Here is a 23,876-nt window from a genome sequence, read left to right on the forward strand (position 1 = left end):
GCAGTACAAACAGCAAACGAATGTGTATTCTTCGCGGAGAGGCTGCTCTTCGGAAAAGAAAGCATCGAAGAATTCCTTAAACGAAAAGAAATCCGATTCTTTGAGCAAGCTTAAAAGACATCTCGATAAATTTATTCGTGAGAAATCAAAGAAATATCATTTTCCGAAATATCTTGTAAATCGTCGCAAAATCGGCACGATTTTATCAAACGACTTAATGCTACGACCACGCTGTACTTGAAACTTCTTTCGAGCTTCCATTGAAATTTCATCGTATTAGCCCGTTATCGCTTTCTATTTTATATGTATTTAGCGTATTAGTAAAAATTAACAAGAAAATAACTGGCTTCGAATTAACATTTTACGCTCCAGACAAAATTAAAGTCCCTCCTTTCTGCTTAAACTCTCTGAAATTTCTGTTTGGCGGTGATATAAGGGCGTATATTTTCAAACTTGGTAAATTTCTTCGTCCAAAAGTACGTCGAAAGAGAGGTATACCGCAAAAATTAACGAGGCAATTCACGCGCAAACCCACAGGGACATTTCCTTAACGGAAACAAGGTTTCGCGTTTCGTCCCATGGATGTACGAGCGTTGTAAACAGCCGGTGAAACATCGTGACCCATCGTGATACATCCCATAAAATGCTAATGAAGTCCGCGTGGTAAGGTGCAGCCGCGGGCCGGGAATGAAAGCGTCGAAAGGCGAAAGAAGGAGAGGAATCGAAAAAAGAGCAGAAAGATCTCTGAATCGATCGGTAGCCCTTACCACGGAGCATCGCAGTTTAATGCATAAAATGTCGACGCCTCGTTGAGAAGCAGGTCCCACCGAGGACGTCCGTGAGATTAAAATTAAGCGAGGAACTTGCTGGAGCCTTGTACCCTGTTATTGCCGCCGCCTTCTCGCGCAGTCTCATTTTTCATAATTTTGCCTGCACGTGCATCGTTTCCCTTATGTATGACAGATGTTCTATTCTTGTTATTTTATCGAAAATGATCGTCGCATTCACCATTCCAACAGTCATAGAAAAGAACAATGAAATTTCTATGATTACGAATGAAATTCTATCGTAAATTCCGTGGGGCAGAACGGTGGATGGAGTCGATAGTAAAATAATTGTGATTTTTAAAAAATTCGTATATTTATTCGACTAATCTATAAGAGAAATAAAATATTTGTGTTTAGAAACTAAAAGAAAATAAAAAATAAATAAAAAAGGAGATGAAATATGTAAAATTCTTTGAATACGATAGGATGTCAAATCGATGAATTATTTCACATTTTTCTGAATTTATTCGAAATTAATCTAATACATAAAATTATTTTGCTCAATGCAGTAAATTTGTATATTAAAATTTTTTGCGATGAAAGCTACTCAAATGCCAGAGCTACTAAAGTTCTCCGTTAGATTATGATAATGAAATGAAAATTCAGCCTCCTTTTTAGAGACGAATGGGCATGCTGAAGCTTATGAAATTCTCTACGCTCTACTAGATCGTGATAATGAAAAAAATTCAAAGACGCACTTATAGGATGAACCGCGTCGACCGAGATTGGTCGTAACGTTATGCGTTAACGTTTTCTTGTCATGTTTCTGTACTTCGATTACAAATTTTCACTGATGACATGCTCTAAAGTGAGTAAAATACAATGCAAATTACATCAAACAAAAACTAGATTACAGAAAAACAGAAAAAGCAATTGAAACAAATGAAAAATTCATAGTAACAGAGAAATACGTTGTGTTACATTGTAACACGTTGAGAAACAATAACTTTATAATGTCGAGAAATTATTCTCGAAACGTGGATGTGTGTAATTTAATTCCAATTTTTCATTACATCAGCTCTCACAGTGATCATTTTAATAAATTAAAAAGCGTAAAATGATAATAACGTTACAAACATATTTTTTTTCAACCATTTACACCAGACTTTACAATTCTTTATCTTCTATTCTTCTCTTCTGTCGATTCTAATAAATTCACGGAAATTAATTACTAGCTTTTAAAGAAGACCAACATCGATCATATAACCTAATACAGCTGTAAAGCAAAAAGTTGATCAGATTAGTTTCCTAATCTAATAATCTATCATAAGAAACATTCGTCTAAGCTCCATCTAAGAAACTCCATACGTACAGACAACAAATACATTTCGAAATATTTAACTTCCACTCCTACTTCCAACCCCAGTCTATCCTACGTCTGATTATTCCCGAGCGATCACGTCTATTGGTATACTCGTCGAAATTGGAAAATCGCCGCGATGATCGTCGCGCTGGTCAGAGCAGCCGCAAGATTCGATCGAGCTGAATGGCTGACTTTAAACTCGCTTGGTAATAAGGCTCGATAATGCAGGGATAATGCAACAATAACCTCGCGGGAACAATGGCCGCGCAACAATGCCGGCCGCTTAACGCGTACGTTTACTCGCATTGATTGCGTTTGCAAGTGCAGTCACCCTGCCAGACCGAAGTCACTGGATTATTCCAATGACTGCGGTGTTAGTCGTCGCCGTCAGGCTGTTCCCCGTCGCTCGGGCACGTAACCGTTTGAATTCCTTGGCGACAATCTTCTTCGCTGGCAGAAATTTGCCTGCCTCCTCCTTCGATGCATAGTTTCTCATTGTTAGGTGTGTTCGCGTAGGACGTTAAGCGAATAGAGAATGAAGCATAAACGTTGATTTCTCGATCAGTTGCCGGATCGCTAACGGATTCCCGGTTAAAGGAAAGTTCAACCGAACCAATTGTAAACTATTCGCGGTCAAAGTTGAATCGAACTACGCTCGAGGGAAGAGTGGTACTAGCCTGATACCTTTGCCGCTTGTTAGATCAACGAGCGTAGAATAGCTGGCTAGGTTGGCAAAAAGGAGAGTTAAAGCTGTAGATAATCGAGCGATTAATAGATAGAGCGAAGTTAGTTATTACACGATTTATTAACAAGGGATAATTAAAGAGTGGGACAGGCGATCCGGTTGCCTTCTCCCTGACTTCTCTCCGGTTAGGGTAAAGCCAGGGAAAATTTGTTCCTACTAGATTTAATTAAAAAGTGCTTAAGAAATGATTAAGTTTTGCATAAATGGAGAATAGTGGTCACTAAATTCTGAAAAGATTTCTCTAGAAATTAGTTGATAAAAAGAATATCGATTCTTTTAGTGTTAAGAGTAACCATCATAGATAATTAAAATTGCGTTGGTTAACGGTAATCATTGTCGATGACAGGAGTTAATTTTTATTACGAATAACCATTATCGGCGATAAAAGTATTTTGTGGTTGCTGGTAACCAGTACTGATGATGGAAATTGATTTTGGCTACTAATAATCATTATCATTGTCGACGATGAATTTTGTTTTTCATGAATATTATAATACAACCATTCGATGATAGAAATTCGTTTAGTTGCTGTTAAGTCGAGTGCGGATTTTCACGCATTTGCGAGAAATTTAAAGGCGTACAAACGCATATGATATGCAAAAATATACAAAATATACAAAGTTACAGTATCCGTTTTCCATTAAGTTCCATTTTTCCTAGGTTCTGTTCTTTAAATTATTTTCACAAAAACATGAATTTACATAAATATTCGTAGTTTACAGATAACACAGCCATAGTGGCTGAAAATATTTTTGCTCTCTAATAACCATTATCGATAGCGAAAATTTGGTTGATTACTTTCGACCATCGTCGATATTAAAGCTATTAGTAAAGTATTACGAGCATATTTAATACAAGTTTACGTTCAATAGTCATGAAACTATAACATCTAACACCATTAATATATATAAGAAGGAAATTAAACGCAGAAATGAAATTCCCCTTATCGGATCAGTTGATCGATCGTTTGATCGATGCTTTAGTTATTCAACGTTTAATTAGCCATCAAGCGCACGATGAATCTCGCGCCGATCAAAGAGTATTCGGGTCTTAACGTTGATCGTCAGACTTGTATCTTTGCCCTACGATCGACCAAGTTGATGGCAAGTTTGTCATCGTTGCATCGTTACTATACAACTTCTAATCGATTGCCTCGGTGTTTCTGAGCAAGTGTATCTATATGTAGCATACCACATGGTGCAAGATTGCTGCAATTTGGACAACTCGAATACCGTTCTGAAACTTCACAGTGAGAGAGAGAGAGAGAGAGAGAAGGAGAGGGGGAGAGAGGGAGGTTACCGGCCATCTACGTAGGAAGCCTTAATTATATAGCTAGTAGAGATCGTTGGCTGAACTACTAATTACCGATTAATAATAATGGACCGACGCATTCAAACTTGGCTATTCGAGAACGCTGAAGATTTTCATTGTAGACTTGACATCACACTTGAATGTCTTCCTTCTGTTCTACATAATAATGCACCTAATAATATATGGATCGTATTTCACGAAACAAAGTGAAAAGGGATGCGAAATGAAAGGGTATTTTGTTTCCTATTGTTCCGACGTTGTGCGTGCCCAAGCATGCGTACACCTCGGAAAAGTCTAGTGAAAAGTTTATTCATCAAGGGCACTCGCGTGGCGTTTCATGGCAAACTTTTCACCGCAACCGTTACTGCTACCAGTGTAATTTTTTGAAGGGAAAAAAAGAGGATTAGCTTGTTTGACGTAGCACCGTTTTTATTTCGATCCGGATTAATTCACGCGGACGAAGCGTCACGCGTGTTTGTTTTAAAACGGTTGAAACATTTTTGTTAGGGTATCAACGATCGTAAATCAACGAAACTATTTCCTATTCCCTTTTGTATTTTTTATCCAGTTAGCCAGAATTCCAATAATTAGTGAGACGATCTTTGGCGTAAATTGTGTATTTAAAATTACTATTTTCGTGCTCTGACTGTCCGAACGGTAGCAACTAATCCGGATCAAAGAAAGTCGAATTCGTCAAAATTTTGGTTTTGTACGGGATAACAGTTTAAGGGAATTTGAAACTGCCTATAGAAATCGCAGAAACGTAATGAATTAACAATTCGTAATATTCGTATGTAATAATTCATTTGGTAATTGAAAATGTTTTTCCATTATATCCATTGAAAAATTTATTCGTCACGGAAGGTATGCGGAGAACGTGACAGGGACGATTCGCGGAAGAAAATTACCGCTGTTCCGATCCTCTTAGCAGTCCCTTAAGTCGAATTAATTTTAACGATCGCTAATAACGAATATCAGGGCACTTCCTTCATAGAACGTTGGAGCGCAGAATGGTTCGCGCAATAAAATACGATTATCTCGCCGCGTGGTCCAATCGCATTAGGTACAGCCCCTCATTATATTTGTAATTCCCGCATTCCACGCGGCTCGTTTGAGCCGCATCGTTGCGAGTTCCGTGTTAAATACTGCGCGTTTAATAGCGCCAAAACAGCGAAACAACATTCGGCAAAGTTGTTCGAGGAACCACAAGTGGAGAAAAAGAAAAAAAGAAGAAAAGAAGGGAAGGGAAGAAGAGGAAGGAAGGGAAGAACGGACGAGAAGAAATAAAAAGAAGTGGAATCTTGTCTACGTAGCACCTACCATTACTTCTACTAATTCCAAGCTTTAAGTAAGACTGACCTAATGTCTGCTTAACGTAAAGATTTTATACGCTACTTCTCTACTACCCGACACTAAATGAACGTGAAAAGTACGCACATGCTAACAATTATTAATATTATTGATGTAGGTGTACATTTATATGGGTATTATTCATAGGATACGTGCTTGCGCATTCATCAACTGAAAATTTCAATTATGTAATTGATGAAATTGGATTAACCTTTGAACTCGGGAAATCTTGATGCGTTTCTCTCTACCAATTCGATAATTAAGCACGGAAGTAATTAAGGGAAAGTTTATAACCAGTCCTCTGGTATAATTAAGAGGCATTTGTTTTATCATCTATATACCAATTCATTAATGTATATTTATATATATATATATATTTTATACGGTATAGTGAATAAATAAAGATTGTTTGAAAGTTTGATTTAATTACGAAAAGAAATTTTCCCATCGGATTATACCGTAAACTCGTTAAAATCGTTACTTTAAAATGAAATATTCCATGAATTTCTTATCGGAAAGATTCTTGTCACTATTTTTGTATTCGATGTTTAACTTGCTTCTAAATATTACGCGTATAACGCTATTTCTTTCAAACTTTTCCACTCTATGTAATTACCAAAGTAATTACATTTTAATTTATATCGTAAACTTTATATCATATCTACGTCTATAAAAATTACAAACGTAACTATTTAACTAAGTCTTCTGACTAAGTCGGTTCGATTTGCATAAGTAAAACGAAATTGTAGTCATTCGTAGCGATAGGTCTTCCTCGACTCAATTAGCATAAGTAAAAAGAAGAAGAAAAAAAAATACAAATAGAAGAGTCGACTGCAATTGCATGGCCAACCGGAGGATTGAAACGAGTCACTCTAAACGAACGAAACGACCGTCATCCGGCTTATTTCTCGGACGAGAACGAGTCCGGTGACCGTCCGGAGGTAATGGCTGTTCGCTCGAACGTATACCACGGGACACCTAGTGCATGCCCTAGGGTACTTGCATTTCCGTGCTGGCAGGACGCGTATACGCACAAGGCAACGCAGGAACGCACGTAGGCGCGCGTGCATACCGGTGCGTCGTCCAACGACAGATCGCACTTGACACGTTTGTCGATCGTGAAATATCAAGCGTGAAGCAATGTCCACGCGCTCGCATCGCTCACTTCTCAATACCATCCTCTGTGCATCGCTAAAATCTTTTTCACCCGCCATCCTGAACGTAGCTCGAATTATTCTGCTTCGCTGTTTACCGTTTAATTATCCTCGACACGTCAAACAGGGAGTGAAGAATTTTTCACGAGTATCGGAAACGTCTCTGACTTATCTCGAAGAGGATGGATAATTGAAATTTGTCACGTCTCGAGTTAGTTAACTTAGGTTCGTTAGTCGACTCGATACGCTGCTTAACTCTTGTGCGCAACCGAAAACTCGTATATATATTTTGTCGGAAATCTAGTTAATTTGTATCTCGCGAAAATATGGTAAAATTACTTTGGGTTTCTATTCTCTGAATAATCTCGCGCAATGTTAATGCACTTCTTCGAAATGAAAATTTATACACTAAATTTTACGTATTGTGCTATTAAAGCTTCACATTTATTAGGCCGCGCTGTGCTTTCTCTTTTGTAAAAATTGTCAGATTTATCCCTAAGGAGTAAAATCTTTTTCTCGAAAAAGATTTGTCAATATAAAACCGTTTCTGCGTGTCTAATTATTAAGAATCGATCGTTAGAAAGGATTATTAAAGATTGATTATTCAGGGGCTTGATGAAGATATCTTATTGCTGTCTTCTATAAGAACACGATTTAAGTCGACCTACGAACGATTTCTTGAATTTATCTTACACTTCTGTCACTTGGAATTACACTGTAGCTTCGCGTAATTAAAACTGTATTTGATACACAGTAGAAAGAGAAAATTACAGACAGTTTGAGTTACGTACGAGAGTAAGATTATCGCTACATGTTTGCTAGCGAAATAGAATGTGCGAAACTCACTAACGCCACGTGTGGTAACCTGAGTTCACCTTTGATAAACTGTCGCTAATTTGCAGCAGTCAGGTGGATTCTCATTCACGCATCGCGTGTCAAACGTAATTTCCTCGAGCCGTCTACGAAGGTTTTTTTTCTCCACTCTCTCACAGAAGTAAGATGTTCCATGAAATCTTCCAAACCTCGAAGAAACGAAGGAAAGAGATGTTTAAATATAAAAGTAATGTGGGAAGTCCTCTCAAACGAAACGTAGTTTCTCTATGCACACTCGAGCAAGTCAGGAGAGAGACGAGAGTCGTCGAGACACGATGTAACACGTAATTATTCTAATTTCGCTAGGGAATAGAATAGCTCTCTGGCTATACAGGGTTTACGTGCCTCCTGCAGATTGAATCTGGGAATATTCCGGGACCGGGCTCCGGCCGGTTTCACGCTCGAAGTCACGGAACTAGAATCTTTGTGCAACGAACAGGGACGCAGTCCCGTGATGGAATCTCGTTCTCGGTAGTGAAAAGCGAGGACGAGCCTCAACAGCGAACCTTTGTCGCGCTCTGAAAGGTTATTCAATAGCTTCATCGCTCGGTGATCGTGCATTACGCAAAGTAGCCGCGAGTTTTGCGTTTTCACGTTCATCCACTCGTGTTTGATGCTGAAACGACACGATCTGCTCGTGACCAGCGATGGATGTTTGAATTTCAACTTCAAAGTAATTTGAAGTTCCTCAAAACTATGAACAATGAACATTCGAATATGATTATAGACTCGGACATTTTAGATTTTGATTAAATATCTTATGCCGATGCACTCGCTTTGACAAAAGTACATATTGAAAATGTTTGTCAGATATTGAACATCTACCGAGACCTGCAAAACATTAAAAACTTCCAAGACCTTCGAGCATCCTCTCATTTTTTATATTTTCCCTCGCTGCACCCGAGATACATGATATTTTCTCACGTTTTCGTTATTACATCAAAGACTAACAACGTTTCATGATACATAACAAAGTTGAATTATTCTGTACGAAGTTGAAGATTGAATCTGAAGATCTTGAAGCTTAAATGACCCAAATAAACCTGTCTTATCGTACATCTTCGTTTTACCAGTGCGCATAGAATAAAATCGCGGATGTGTGAATGATCATCTCTGACACATTGTAAATAAGACAGCAGCTATTCTCGCGAAGAGATCTTCTCGGTTCTTATGCTAATAGGATGCTCACCTTCGATTTCAAACGCTCGAGCACAAGACGAATCTCTCGTCCAACATACTTAGACCGATTAATGTAAAACTGCTCTTAGAACGACGTTCTACCAAACTGAGATCTACCGTGCAACACGCGAATACATGCAATGCTTCTCGATCGATTGCGACCAGCGGCTGGAGATCGATGGATCCCCGAGTCGATAAACTTGGACGGAATGTCACGCGCGCCCGCCAATTTCTGCGAGCATTTCCAACGCTGCATTCTCCGACTCTCTTATCGATCTAGCGAGAAATTGGGCCGGAATTCGGTGTATCGCTGCTACAGCGACCGATTATTTGAATTTATTGGACAGAGGCTATTAATAGCTCCCATTGTCTTTTAAGATTTCTGGCATTTCTGCGCGTTTAGAGACATTCGAATTTCGCGATTTATTAATATTTCGAACAGCTTGTATTCTAACGAGATTCAACCGTCATTAAAAAGTGCATAACGAATGGTACAAGGGAAAAATAAAAATGACATTTTTCGTGTTTCACAGAGAATCAAATTTAAAAACTCACTGTGTTGCCAATCAATTTTGTATTACCAATTTCTCTCTTTTTTTTTTCAATTTAGCGTTAAACATATGTATATCGCTGTCAATTTGAATGAAACTCGCGTGCAGAATCTCTTATCAATTGTCCACTCGTATTTCATTGCGTATTAGTCACGTATTTTTTATCACTCTTCAAACTATTATATAGATATAATTGGAAAAGAGGCTCCAAATGAAAAAAAAAAAAATGGTTATTCTGGATTTTCAATTTATTTTCGCATGTACGAAAAAAAAGGTTCTTAACAAATTGTCTGTTCGTATTGAATTGAGAATTAGCCAAGTTCACGTACGTACTTGAACGCTTCTCAGACCCGATTTTCTCGAAAACGAGGCTCCAAACGAAGAAAAGATTATTCTACGTTTTCGATTCATTTTCACGTATAGACAGGGTCCCTTATCCTACAAGCGTATCGAATTGGAAATGAGCCAAATTCACAGTAGCACGACTGACCAGTTTACAGATTTGATCTTCTCGGAAATGAAGCTTCAAATGGAATATTTTTAATCTTCACTTTTGTATGCAGAATTTTTCCTCTCGTATTCAATCAGAAATTATCCAAGTTCGCATGTACCTCACTCATTTTCAAACTCGATCTTCTCGAAAATGAACCTTCGAACAAGCAAATTCTATTCTCCATTAACATTTTGCTTTAGTTAATTTCCTGTTTGATTGCTCTACCGTGTCTTATATAACAGAGACGTAGAACAGGAAGTCTGGAAGAGGGAACTGGCGTTTCATAGCACGAAGTCTGGGAGTCGTGCCCGAGGGTTCGACCGATTATCGTAAAGCTCTCGCTGCAAATGATTCCATTAAATTAACCGACATCGTCTAAGTTTCTCGTGTTTCGCGGTTGAGTCTCTGGCGGTGGGCACGCAGCGTCGAAATTGTTTATCATTAATGGCATTACGAAGCGGTGCCGGTGGCCTTAAAACGGCCGTCATAAATCGTGCGTGTACCCTGCGTTCTACATATATAGTATAGTATACGTATACGCAAGTATCATGCCAAGGGAGTGGAACAACAGGCTGCTATAGCGATGATATCTCGTGGCAGCTGCAGCTGTACCGAAGAATGCACCGAGACTAAACGCGAGAAATCATCGAACCATCAGGCCGCTTGTCTGTTTTTCCTTTGGCCCTACCTTTTTTTTCTATTTACTCTAATGCGAACCAGGAAATTTCCGAACAATTAACGTTGTTACGTAGCTCACGGATTGATGAAATACCACATTAACTAAAATTCTTATTCGTTGATTCAATTTTTATTGACTGCGTTCAGGACCGTGTTGTTACAATTGAATTAATACCATCAGCAACATTTTTCGAGTTACAAATTACCAATATGAAGTAACAACTTTGATAATAGTAGTAATTGAATCATTCACGATTCGTAATAATAAATAAGAGGTTCATAGCCTGAATATTTTGAGACACTCGAAGTAAAGTATCTGTTACAATATTTAGTACATGACACAAATTTCTATTTAAATCCCATTTGTTTAGTTACGTTCACAAAAATATAAAAATGTATAAATATTTGCGATCTATTCATAATCGTGTAATAACGGGAACGAAGATCATTGCGTGATCAAAGATCAAAGCACGAAAATTTCATCGTTTCTGGCTTCAATTTGGCCGACATTTGATGCAAGCATGTATATATAGGTTGACATGCAAACAGGCGAATTCTTATTTGCACGTAACTCGCGGATACAACGGGCAGGACTTAAAATTAGACGCATCCCCGACATACTTTGCGCCGCTACGTGATCCGACGTGAAAAGCCAGTGCATTGCGTAACAGCGGATATTCCGTGTCAGTTAAAATCCACTGGCCCGGGCGGAGAGGAAGCTTTGTTACAAATACAACGCAAAAGTATAACAGGCGGATGTCTGTTTATTTAACGTCGGGATTGTACAGATGAAATTAATATGGATCCTGAAAATCATTAACGTAGACCAATTGTTATTATTAAATGTCTCGTTTCGAAAATTTTGCAGATATAATCGAGAAATTGAAGTAGCGAGCAACGTAGATTTCCAATATGAACAAAAGCGCTGCTTTGTTAACCTGGGCACTTATATTATTTGTTATTTCAACTGCGGATTTTAGCTGCGGACGTTTCCTTTTATTAACACAATTTTAACCTCCGTAGTTTCAACCCGTGGACTTTTAACGCTTACTTTACTTTACAAGTTTAAAGTGAGAATAAATGGTGGAAAATACGTTGGATTAGTTAAATTTATTTATCTATACAGTTATATTATAAACATTTAATTCAAATTTAATTATATTTCGAAAATAGAACATTCTCTCTTTTATATTCAAAATTCAATTCTTCGTATGTGATTCTTGTAAAAATATCCATTTGCATAAACATCTAACCGCTTGTAACTTTCGTGGCCATATTTTTCATAGAATTCGCATTCTTTCCAGGTAGAATAATTACTTTTTAATTTCTACCATTTACATCGTTTACTATTTAAACTGCACTGTAAGTATCATAACAAAAGCAAAATTGAAACGGAAAAAGTTAAAGGCAAGTATAAAGACTCGAAACTGAGCGCGGAAACTAAGGAGCGACGCCTGAGGTCTTCGTAACGACGCAACGTAAAGAAAATGTTGGCAAAATAATAAAAAAGGAAAACAACGTCGTTGCCGGTGTAGGATAGCTTGCTCGGCGGTCGTAATCGTATCGTGCAAGTTATACAACTCGTACCTAGTTACCGTCCTCATAAATCTTGGCAAAAATTCAAGAGAGGGTGTACCACGATTTATGGAATTAGCAGTGTAATATTTTATAACCGTCGGACGAAAAGATTGTTAGACTCGAACAAACGTCGCTCGATCTTGGGGATGAGCGAAGCTATGACGTTACTATTACAACGTAACTTCGTCAAAAGGAATACACTTTCTAATTGCTACAAATTCTTATTTATCGTATGTTATAGGGCGAAGAAGATTTAAAAAAACTGCCAAGAATAATATAACAATTTTTACATCTTAAATTGTATCACGTACAATGTAATTATTAAATATTATTAAGTACGACAAGCGAAGATATACTGAGAAAATACAGAAGTATGTAGATAGGAAATCAGATGATGTGTAATTTATGAAAATTGCTTCTGAACTTTCATTCGCATTATTACCAAACACGTTGTTATTATGCAGGAGAATTCATTCTTACAACTTGTAACTGGTGGCTTATAAAATTTCACCAATAGTATTGGCTCAATCGTGTAAGAAGATTGTGAACAATAATATTGAGAATATAAGAAGAATTAATCTTCCGAGAGACTTAATTATCCTTCGATGTAGATTCAGAAACACTGCTCTTCGTAATACCTTCTTCCAAAACTACGTAATCTCTGTTACCCTCCAACATCGCAATAATAATTCTTGCCAATACAATTCAATTTACCCGTCAAATAATAGCGAGAAGGAAATGAATTTTCTGCCCCATCGACCGTCAGATGGGGAGCGCAACGTGGTAAAAGAATGACCGTGGAGCGCCGTTAGACACTCGTCTCTTTATTTGCTCTCCGAATTCATAATCCCTCGAAGAAGATAAGTCACCATCGCGTCTCAGGAAAACGAACGCACAAAGGTCTTAAAGCCCTCCGGGAGACGAGCAAAAGGGAGTTGCGGGGGCGTTTGTGGGAGACATCGGTGTCCCTCGAAGAATTCCAGAAAACCTGTCCAAACGAGGCTTTTAGGTTGACTGGGACGAATGTCGCGCGTGCATAGTTAACGGTCGGCCTCGAGGAACAGACGAAATCCAGCGCTCCTCTAATTGAGCAAGCTAGATAAAAACGACGCGGCTGGTCCTTTTATTTTCGGCTCGGCTTGATCGAACCGAAAATGGCCCGCTTATGGTTGGAACCCAGTCCCATAACTCGACGACGTTCGATCCATTGTTCTAAGCGGGCCAAGGCGGACTGCTGGCTTTGTACAGTAGGATAACGCAAGAAGTATGTTCCGCGTTATTCAAATAGCATTGTTTGAATTTATTATTCGCATTTTACGTCGTATTGGAGCCAGAGCGCAAAAAGTTACAATTAAATGAAGAGTTCTTTTAATACAGCAGTGGAGCATGAAATGTATTCGAGCATTTGTAAATACCTTTCATATGTGAGGTGTGTTATACACTTTGAACCATTTTATCGGTATTTTTTATCAGTGTTTTATCAGACTCTACGTTTCGTTTCTATGCCATCAAGTTTTAATATGCTTGCATTTAATTTAGTTAATAGGTGAGTGCTATAATAAAATAAATACGCTGATGTGTCAATACTTTTTGCAGCCGCTATAGATTCTTTACTCGTACATGTTTCTGTACGCATTATTTTCTCTTTTCCAAATCGCTTTATAGGAAGCAGTAACAACTTTTTGATCGCGTTGTACGTGGTCCTGCCGTTCTGGCAGACCACCCAGGATTCACGTTCGACGGGAACCACGCGACAGAATGCCGATCGCCTCGACTCGAGCTATTCATCGCGCGTAACCATCGACATGTTGGAAAAATACGATGGCGCATAATCTCGTCTACTCGCGGAGAAAGTCTCCGCTCTTACGCACTTGACTTCACCGATTGTAAATATCTCCGCTATTCGAAACTTATATGTATGTAAATAATATTCAACCGAACATGTCATAAATATTCCATCGCGAATACTAATCGTAAATTACGTTTACGCTCCTCTCGAGAGGTCGCAGCCTGAGAATCATCTACTTTTGTTCCTCTTTCTTGTCGCGCGAACTCTCTTCTCTGATACTAAAGATCCATCAGAAAATGATCTTACGATGATATTTTTCTTATATTTTCAAGCTTTTGATTTGAGAAATATTTTTTTTCTGTTAACTTTTTAACCTCCTGTCGCGACTAATTGCAAGATCGATTGCTCTTGTTCAAACTGGAACAGAGAATATACCTGTGTCGTTCAAGTTCATCCGTAATTAGATTACTCTATACTTATGCACCGTATCGTACAAAGATACAAAGTATAATCCACCTATGGTATCTACGATATAATACGGGATTTACGACTCCGTGGCCGAGATACGTGGCCGCCTTCGGCACCGGGACTATGATAAAATAATAAATCGCTGCCCCCTCGAGCAGCTTCCACGCAGTGAGATATTTCAGAGTTGTTCGATGCTAGAGCCACCGGGATTCAAGCGCATCGCGGAGAAATATACTGACTCAAGAAAGTATTTGGAGACTACTTACCGTAGAAAATGTTCATATACATATTATATATCTTGTGCGTGTTATATAAAACATTATAAAATTTTATCAACATCTTAACGAGACACGGCTGTAGCGATTATATTGGTAAAACTTTAAACCAATCTGAAAATGTATATAACAATTACAAAATATGTATTGCAAGCACATATTTGATAAAAAGAATTGGTACACGCTGTATATATGTAGTTTAAATAATTGTCTGATCTCCGCCAAATATACGTACACTTACACTAAATATCGTGTAACTTATAGTACGTATACCTACTCTGTACACTTTATACACATATATACTTTCAAATTGGTTTCAAACTTTACCAATATAATCATGTTACTCGGGTCGCATTACGGTGCTAATGAAATTTCAAAACGTTTCGTAAAACACACATAATATGTTCATGTGTACAGAGTTCCTCTAAGTATTCAGATACATGGTATACAGTATGTACCAATATCAACTTGGATTCGAAGCATTCCTGGCCGGATTTTTCTACGAAGATATATGGTGTAATGCGTAGGTGCGGTTTCGTTCTGTCAGCCCCGAAAAGAACCGGCCCGATGAACGTCGTAGATAAAAGAATATCGATTAACCGTTGATGCAAACCCTTTTTCGATCGTAGCCATTTCGAAAATTTACGGCTCCATGCGATGAGATAGAAAAGTTTTATAATTTTTGCAATATGTGCTCGCGTAGAACATTAGGATATATGACAGGCAACTATTTCTTTCCGGTCAAAAACAAATCCCGGTTATATTAGGCTGTAACGTATGAAATGCCCGTTTGAACGCTTCATATCCTTTGCGTAGATTGCCTGCAGTATGGTTTATGTAGAAGTAAAGGTTGATTTATGTTTTTCCATTCCCTGTATCGTTTATATATTATAGCGCTGCAAAGTCTTCGATATTCTATCTGCAACGAGAATTACATATTCTTCCTGAATATTCTACTTCGAATGAATATATACCTATAAAATTTTAGTTACATATCTATTTTAAAAGTAATTCTGCATAGATGATACTAACATAGTTCTTGAACACATAAATTGTTTTATTGTAGTGTATAAAACATTGCTAAGGAACATATTATTCGTCGTTGGATTTTGTAATTTTCTTCTAGAGATACCAGCAGCTCTGAAGATAAAGAACGAGATGAATCCATGAAGATTTTATAAAATCTAGAACAATAATATTTTTTCAGAAGTAGTATTGGAAATATTATATCTCGATAACAGAAGTATGTCAATATTTATCCCGGTGAAAAGCAAAAGCATACCTATTTCGTCCAAAGAAAACAGATATTTCATATGTTGGACTTGATACTTTCTAGAGAGACTTACACGAGTAGGATGAGATTATGACCCTAAATTTGGACTACTGCTTTGATTCATCGAGCTCCCTGGAGATTCCTTTTCCCTGAATCCATGTATACCGTCGCACACTGTACCATACACTAGGGAAATTTTAACATTATAGGATAACATTGGTAGCTACGAATAATCTTTAATTTCTTAATCGTTAAAATAAATAAAAAAATGGAAAAGCAATGTGCTAATGAGAAACAAATTTAGATACCGATGCAACATTATACCAGTATAATTAACCTGGATACGATTGGCAGATAATTAACTATATAATTAACGCATTCGTTACTATGTGTCACACAAATATGACACATTAATTTCAGCTGAGGTATCAGCCTCGTACAAGATTTTATTTCAATTTCGGATAAAATAAATTAATGAAATGTTATCCATGTATATTCAACACAAATGTTTCTGTATAGTTCGAAGAACAACGAACTACACTTAGACTGTTATTCCAACACGTTCCAAAACTTAGTTGTTTTAGTTCCTAGCATAGATTCGAAGAAAGGGAAGAATAAAAACATTGTACTTCTAAAAGAAAACAGTACGTTCACGTATAGTGGAGTAAAAAGAGATACAATGCTACAACAAGACTCTATTAAGCCTGTATAAGAATAATATTCTTCCACGGCATATTTGTACAATGTTTATACAACGATTTAATAATACAATAAGACATTTGCAGCAAGTATAAAAAACTATTCTACGAAAAGATATTACGAAAATCTGCTAATTCTTCACGAATTTACATTATTTCAAGAGAATAGTTACAAACGAAAAAATTCTAGCACGATTATCGCCGGTAACGATAAAGTACGATCTCACGTGTGCATCTTTCGTAGCACGGATAATGGCCAGGAACGTTTGGTTCGTCGAACACACGTGTCTAGAAGCTTGGTCATTGCACGAACACAGACCACACTGACCGCGTACACTGCACATTCCTGGATACCGTAAATATCGCGCGTCCACCGATATTTACGTGGACGTTGTCCGTATATCTCCTAGTGCTTTCCACCGCTGCTCCCGCGGGAGAGGCGATTGGCGTCGCTACCGCGTTGTCACTGGCCGGACGAACAAAAATTCCCTGGAATCAAGGCAGCGAAAAAATAAGAGGAGAAAAATGGAAACGAAATACAGAAAAGGAGAAACGAAAAAATAGATAAATCGTCGTGGAGAAAAGATACGGAAGGGCACGGACGGTTATCGACGACGTTCGACGTTGTGTACCGACTGTTCGTGGGCGGTGACCGTATCTGCACTATGACCGAATTCGATGGAATTCGAACTTCGATATCGGCGGAATAAAACGTACTGACGTATCAAAGACGTCATGGTTATATACGCCATTACGATATCGTCGTCCTATCCATCATATAGCTACATCGTAAATAAATTGCACAGAATACACATAATATTAAAAAATATATACAATATTCAGAGTGCATATGTATATTTTCATGGGTTCAATTAAAGAAACAGAATTGAAATAGATATTCGTTTTGACTGTTAAAATTAACGACGAAGATTATAATTTGGGTATTTCATATGTTGTTATATATCACGCACTCTGTGAATTTTCGGTATAAGTATAATACGTTATTACAATCCTTAGAAGCGGGAATGTACATATTACAAAAGGAAGAACTATTTCTGACTAGATATTGCATGCCCCTGAACTCTGTTCTAAATCCTTATGATTCGTAATACATGTGAATTGAATTCTTGCCGAAAATCCTAAACTTCGACCACTAACCGATTTTACGGCCTCATTATACTGTTTCCATTTACTACACTTTTAATCGAACGAATTAATTGAACTTAGACACGTTGATTGTATCTCGTGGGCAAATGGTAACTTTCACAATGGCGTATACAGGTTTAGTATGTACACGGAGATGGCTTAACGAGTTTAGCATAGGGTGAAATACGATTAGCCGAAAAGCCAATTGCGAATCACTTACTCCGTGCAGGTTTATTTGACAGAAAAACGAATAGGCAAATTCTGTTGGCTCTGAGCGCGTAAACGCGCGAGAGAAAGGATAAAACGCGTATTCAACCGCGTTTTATCCCTCATGCACCCAGCATTGCGGTGATTAATTAAAGATTAACAGAACGTGCAGAACTTGAGCGTCTACTGGTTTATTTTTGTTTCAGTTATCTGGATTGGTAGTGGGCGGAATCGGTATCTGGACGGTGATTTCGAAGCACAACTACGTGTCCCTGATGACGACCTCGACGTATCCGGCGCTAGCTTACGCTTTGATCGTCGCAGGTGTCCTGGCTGTAGTCGGTAGCTGGCTCGGATGCGGCGGTGTAACCTCTGAAAATAGATGCGTTCTTCTTATAGTAAGTAATCAAAGGATATTTCTATTTTTCCGCGAAACACTGATGAATGCTCTTTCGACTCGATCGACCTCTGCTGGCTTGAATCAATCGTTATCTCTTTCGGCATATATCATATGGTTGAATACGTTGTAAGTGATCATTTATTGGTACGCTTGTAGTATGTACTGGACGGATATCTTTATTTTTCCACGAAGCACTGCGAAGATATAGAATCAAAAAGAAATCTTATTAAATACTAATTGTATAATTATTTCTTATTTTTGCAATAAATATTTTAAACTCGTAGGTTTGATCGCAACGTGACAAGTGTACGGACATTCCATTGCACGTATGTTATATTCGTACGTTTATATTCATTTCTTCATTCGATGTACGCGATTTTACAAGGTTTTAGTAATTAATCTTTGTACGAGTGCTTTCTATGTCCACTGTAAGTAATATCAAAAACTCACTCCACAAAGTCGGTACCAAAAACTGTCGTGAAAAATGAAAGGTCGGATAACGAAGTTCAACCTCAACCAGGCAACATCAATTCCTGTCTAGCAGAATTGACTCGTATTATTTAATTCACCGTAAGAAAACCGCTTTACGGCCTCTGAATCCATTTTAGCCAATAATCTTGACAGAGTCGATCGAATCGGAAACGGTCCTCGTGCGTCTCCGTAAGATTCATCGCTTTGTCGAGAACATGTAACACCGTTGATGGGTAGTACGGTGTCTCTTATCGATCATGCGCTTCCGTGCCGGCCATTTATCAGGGTGCCACTATTGTCTGATTAATTAATTCTCCGGTCTGGGTAAACGCGCCTAGCCAAGAGAGATAGAAGCAAAGATAAAGCAGAGGATGATATAGAAGGTTGGAATGTTAGAGAAACCAGCCACTCTAGCTATCGTTTACGGAATTGCCTATAACCTTGGTAGCAGATGCTCTTTGGTTAATAGGACAATCGTTCACGAAACTTTCTCGAATACTCTATTCGAAGCTAGGAAAAGCTTACTAGTTTCATACATAACTAAGTATCGTAGAGCTTCACGTAGTTTCGTCTAGGAAACGATCTTTTCTTTTTAACGCTGCTGTATAGACCAAATTGCAGCTATGTAAGATACAACTTACTGAATTTTTTATTTCTATACGGGATGAGTCCATTGGAATGCATGCATTTACAATGATAGATAGTTACCAGATACAGAGATGTAGAAAAAGATTAAAGTAAAATATAGATGAAAGAGATTAGCTGTAACGGTGAGCTTAAGACCAAGGTGGCGGTTTACAATCGAATCACAGGAATTCGAATCCCTAGGAAAGAGCTGAAAATCTTCGAATGGTGTGGAAATAAAGGAGAAAGGCAATTTCAAATTTTAAATGTAAATCATTTATTTTCAAAAATGAATAACACTTTACGTTATACGCAAAAGGGTCAAGAGCACAGTGAGTGTACATAGAAATACAATTTTTTATTTTAGGGTGTACATATGTATATACTTATTATTTTCAATTGTAAAATTGTAAATGTTTCTATTAAATTCGTAAATTATGTTATAGTGTTAAATGACATATTATTCTTTGATATTATTTGACACGACACTAAGATGGCTTAATAATTCTTGGGGATTATTTTTATACTGATGCTCGAATTAAGTGTTACCGCTTTCATATCGATAAAACGAAGAGGATCGTCTTTCCCTTTGAATTTCAGTCACCGTGTCAAAGATCCGGCACGAGTTAAAACGTCACGATTTAGCATTGGAGATTGGAAAAGAAACCACATTGTAAGTCGAATATTACGCGATCTCGATTCTATCGTGAATTCATCTCGCTGTCGTTTTGTCCTCCATTCCATTACCTTTTCGTTTCTCCGTGTTTCCTCTCCTTCTCGTTCTAAAACTTTTCGAGGAAAAATTCCATTTATGATGTAAGCGTTCGAATGGAAGACGGAAGAAAAGGATATTCACGATGGTAATTAAAATGGTTCGCCACCATTGAGAGGGACGTTCTCGCCGAAGCATTTAAAAAAAGATTTCTCGAAGTTCCGTTTCCGGGGCAGCTTCAATGCCCATCTACGAGCTCCGTTTCTTTCTCGGCTGTGGGGCTGAACTTCCCTTTGACTTGCATCGCTGCCTCCGACATTATTGCTCCAGGCACGGAGACTTTGTCCGCTGTTAAAGCTCGCTTCCTCGATGAAAATGAAGGAATGGCGTAGAAGAAGAGAGTGCTTGAAAGGCTGCTCGTTTACATTATACCATCGATAGCTCTTTCCAATTGCAGATTTTGACCGATCCTGTGAAGCCTGTTGTTTTATTCTATGTGTTTCCTATAACGTATGAAATCGGTTAAAAAATTAACAGCAATGATATGTTTTAATAATAATATATTGTAATATCATTTTTCGTTAATTTAATTCGATTATCATATGGTAATACCACACAAGGAAGAATTCATAATACCATTCATTTCAGATCTGACTTTAAAGGGACTTACGAAGGGATACACAGTACCATGCAATAGTCCTGTACCATTTATCAAACAGGAAGTTTATAGTATTTTGAATAAATCATTTACGTCTTTGATCTGCTTTCATCTCATGCATCATTCTAAATCGGTCTATCCGTATCTTATGACATTAATTTAGGACTTAGGATTAAGATTGTGATTTGAGTTGCATCGTTACGAGATCGTTATCCGTGGATGGTCTAAAAATTTTGCACAGTATATACTGCATAGCACTTTTTCAAGTTTACTTCTTTAATCTTTTTAATTTGAAAAGATAGTAATTAAAGTTACGAGTAAACGGAGCTTATCGTCGTTACATAGTTCGAAGATTCTAAATCAGCTGCTTATCTACCAGTGAAATAAATCTTAGCTATATCTAGATCGCGCTACTTTTTGTACTCTGCATAAAATACACCTTCCACTATAAAGAAATCCCATCCACGTAGTAACACGTAATAAAATACTTAATCACAAGGTCGATTTCGCCTTGAACGCATAGTCGATTGCCTCCGACATTATCGCTTGAACTCCTCGGCAAAGTCTCCCCTTGTTGATCGCGACGTTCGCGATCCAATGGCGGTTCTATCGTCAAAGCTAAATGTGCTAAAGTAAAACAAATAGATAGAGAGAATGCTGTTAAAAATATCCAGATTTTTCCGCGGAGAAGATCATTCGTTACGGTTGATACGGTACCAAGGATATTTTCTATGGAATTGCTTCGAAAGCTCAGATTGCATTGAAGTTCGATCAACGGAATCGAAGGCGATTTTCTCTTATGAGCAAAGGAAAAACAGAGAAAGAAACGAAAAAATAGAAAAAGGAACGAAAAAAAAGAATCACTTTAAAAGCTTCCTTGTTTTCTTGCGCTCCAACGACATAATTCACCGAGAGAGGATATGCCGTCACACGCAGTCTGGCAGCTTAATGGACTTTAATACGTATTCACAATATCTCATCCATGTTTGCAAAAATTTATATTTTCTTCATTTTGTAAGTATTTGAGCACTTTCGGTGCCAAAGATTTTTCGGTTTGAGATTTTCGTTTAATAAATTTTCAGAATAGTTCGAAGAAAATAGTTTTGCCTTATGTTTCTTTACACTTTCTTTAAACCAGACGAAAGTAAAAAAGCCAAAGAGTATTTCGAATATTTAGATACCTAGCTAGTAATACTCTCTTAATTATGTTAATAAAAATATGGATTTACGCAAACATTCGTAATTTATTATTATTATGAATACAGAAATTCGTAGAAATGAAGAATTAAGTAGCAGGAAATGACCAAAATCATTCGCTTGCCCCTGTCAGAATTTTCCCAGTCGAAATGCCATTCTCCAACATTGTGTATCGATGTATTCGCAATTCATTACATTTCCAGTGGTCTACGTCGCGTGTTTTCATATCGCGTATTCTCTTTTATCTAATACGCTTTTCCTGTTACGATATTACATTATTGAATAAATAATTAAACTCTATACAAAGTTCCGTAGTTTGAAATAACCATATGTTTCAATGCAAAGTTTCGTCCTTCGAACCTGTCCGTTGTTTCTCTATCTGAAAACTAGCGTTCCCTGCTAAGCTATAAATTGTGCTTAAGCGAGAATTAGCGTAGCACCGCTCTGGTATCTCGCGCTACCATTGAGCCTGCAACCTTCGTGGACTGGCTCACGCTTAATTCCACATAAATGATAGTTAAATTCCACTAACAACCCTTGCAAACCGCACAGAGATCTGTGAGAACAGATTCTTCTTAATTTGGCTCTCCACTTGTTCAAATCGATTAGCGAAGATTACGATTATTTGATGAAAAGTCACTTAGTCTTCCTCGATGGAGTCTTTGATTTTGTTGGGTACGATGCAGGAATAGTTTCCGATACTATTTCGTTCGTCGCGCTCCTTCGATGATACCCCATTCTCATGGCGCTAAACGACAAATTGTCATCGTTAGCCGGTGTTACACGACAACGTAGAAATTTATCGCTGTTCGTTCGATGCTCTTAGCGTGTACGCGTTGTATCTACTGTAACCTAAAGTAACATTTACGAGGCTAACATTTCCGCTGAGTAATAACAGCTGCTATACGCTTCTATGATAAATACATCTTCGCGATTCTGCTATTTTTACTAACGTAACCGCGATTTATATCCAACTATCAATATATTTTCAGTCATCTTCTCAATACTGTCATACATATGGTTGACTATACGTATAAAGTTTCTAATAAAATTTTATTTCCTACAATTTCGCTTATCAACACAAGCCTAACTTACGACTAAATTTCGTATCATTTAGTGTTGCTTTTACATAACTATAAAAATTCCACAATGTGAAAATGTAACGCACAGAATCCAGTAAAAAAACATATCATTGTAAAATAAAGATATACGCCAATACTTTTTCTAGCCACCGTATTCTTTTGATATATTCATCACGTGCGAGTAGTACAAACCCATACAGTTAATTAAATACAATTTCTAACAAAATCTCAAGCTCTGTAATTTCCCTCCTCACTGACTTCTCTGATAAATACCTATCTGCCTCCTAAGCTTCCATTCCTCCTAAGCGATCACGTCACAAATCTCATCAGGAATCCGTCAAATCGATTCAACCTTCAAACTCCATTGTATAATCATATAATCGGCTGTGTAATTTACTATGTATAATCCAATGCTCTTATCAAAGCTACCAGCAATTACCCGTCGAACAGTGATCATAATCACGGCGAAGGTCACATTCGATCGAACGATACGCCTAATTCACGATCGCTATGTCCCAAAGGATATCGATGTTTGCGTGTGTCACAGATACCGCGCGCTTCGAGATCATTAAGCAATAATTAGCAAGCTCGCGTATTAACGAGACGCGGCACGTTTCAATTAGTATCCATGACCATAGTAGCGGTCGATTTTTTTTTATGCCAGTAAATGACGTATCGCGGCACTGGCATCGGCGGACAAGTCTCGACGCCTCGGACTGGTTTCGAACCAGTTCCACTCGTCGTTCCGAGCACCGATCCGAACGCTTCGGGCGAGACCACATTACTTCCTAAGTATCCAACGGCCGATCGCGCCACTTACGACCAATTTATGCT

The 23,876-nt window shown here is 37.8% G+C and overlaps 1 protein-coding gene across 2 annotated transcripts in view; it reads left to right on the forward strand.

The window, feature by feature from the left end:
• The window catches only part of LOC117236768 (CD151 antigen-like), an 89,937-nt gene that overhangs the window by 53,186 nt on the left and 12,875 nt on the right, over window positions 1–23,876 (forward strand). For both annotated transcript variants that reach the window (XM_033500009.1, XM_033500010.1), the window contains one exon: window positions 18,105–18,296. In XM_033500009.1, the coding sequence (XP_033355900.1) occupies window positions 18,105–18,296 (192 nt within the window). The remainder of the gene's footprint in view (window positions 1–18,104; window positions 18,297–23,876) is intronic.

This window comes from Bombus vosnesenskii, unplaced genomic scaffold (genome assembly GCF_011952255.1).
Source record: "Bombus vosnesenskii isolate JDL3184/JDL3185 unplaced genomic scaffold, Bvos_JDL3184-5_v1.1 scf7180000013352, whole genome shotgun sequence".
Classification (NCBI taxonomy): Eukaryota; Metazoa; Arthropoda; class Insecta; order Hymenoptera; family Apidae; genus Bombus; species Bombus vosnesenskii.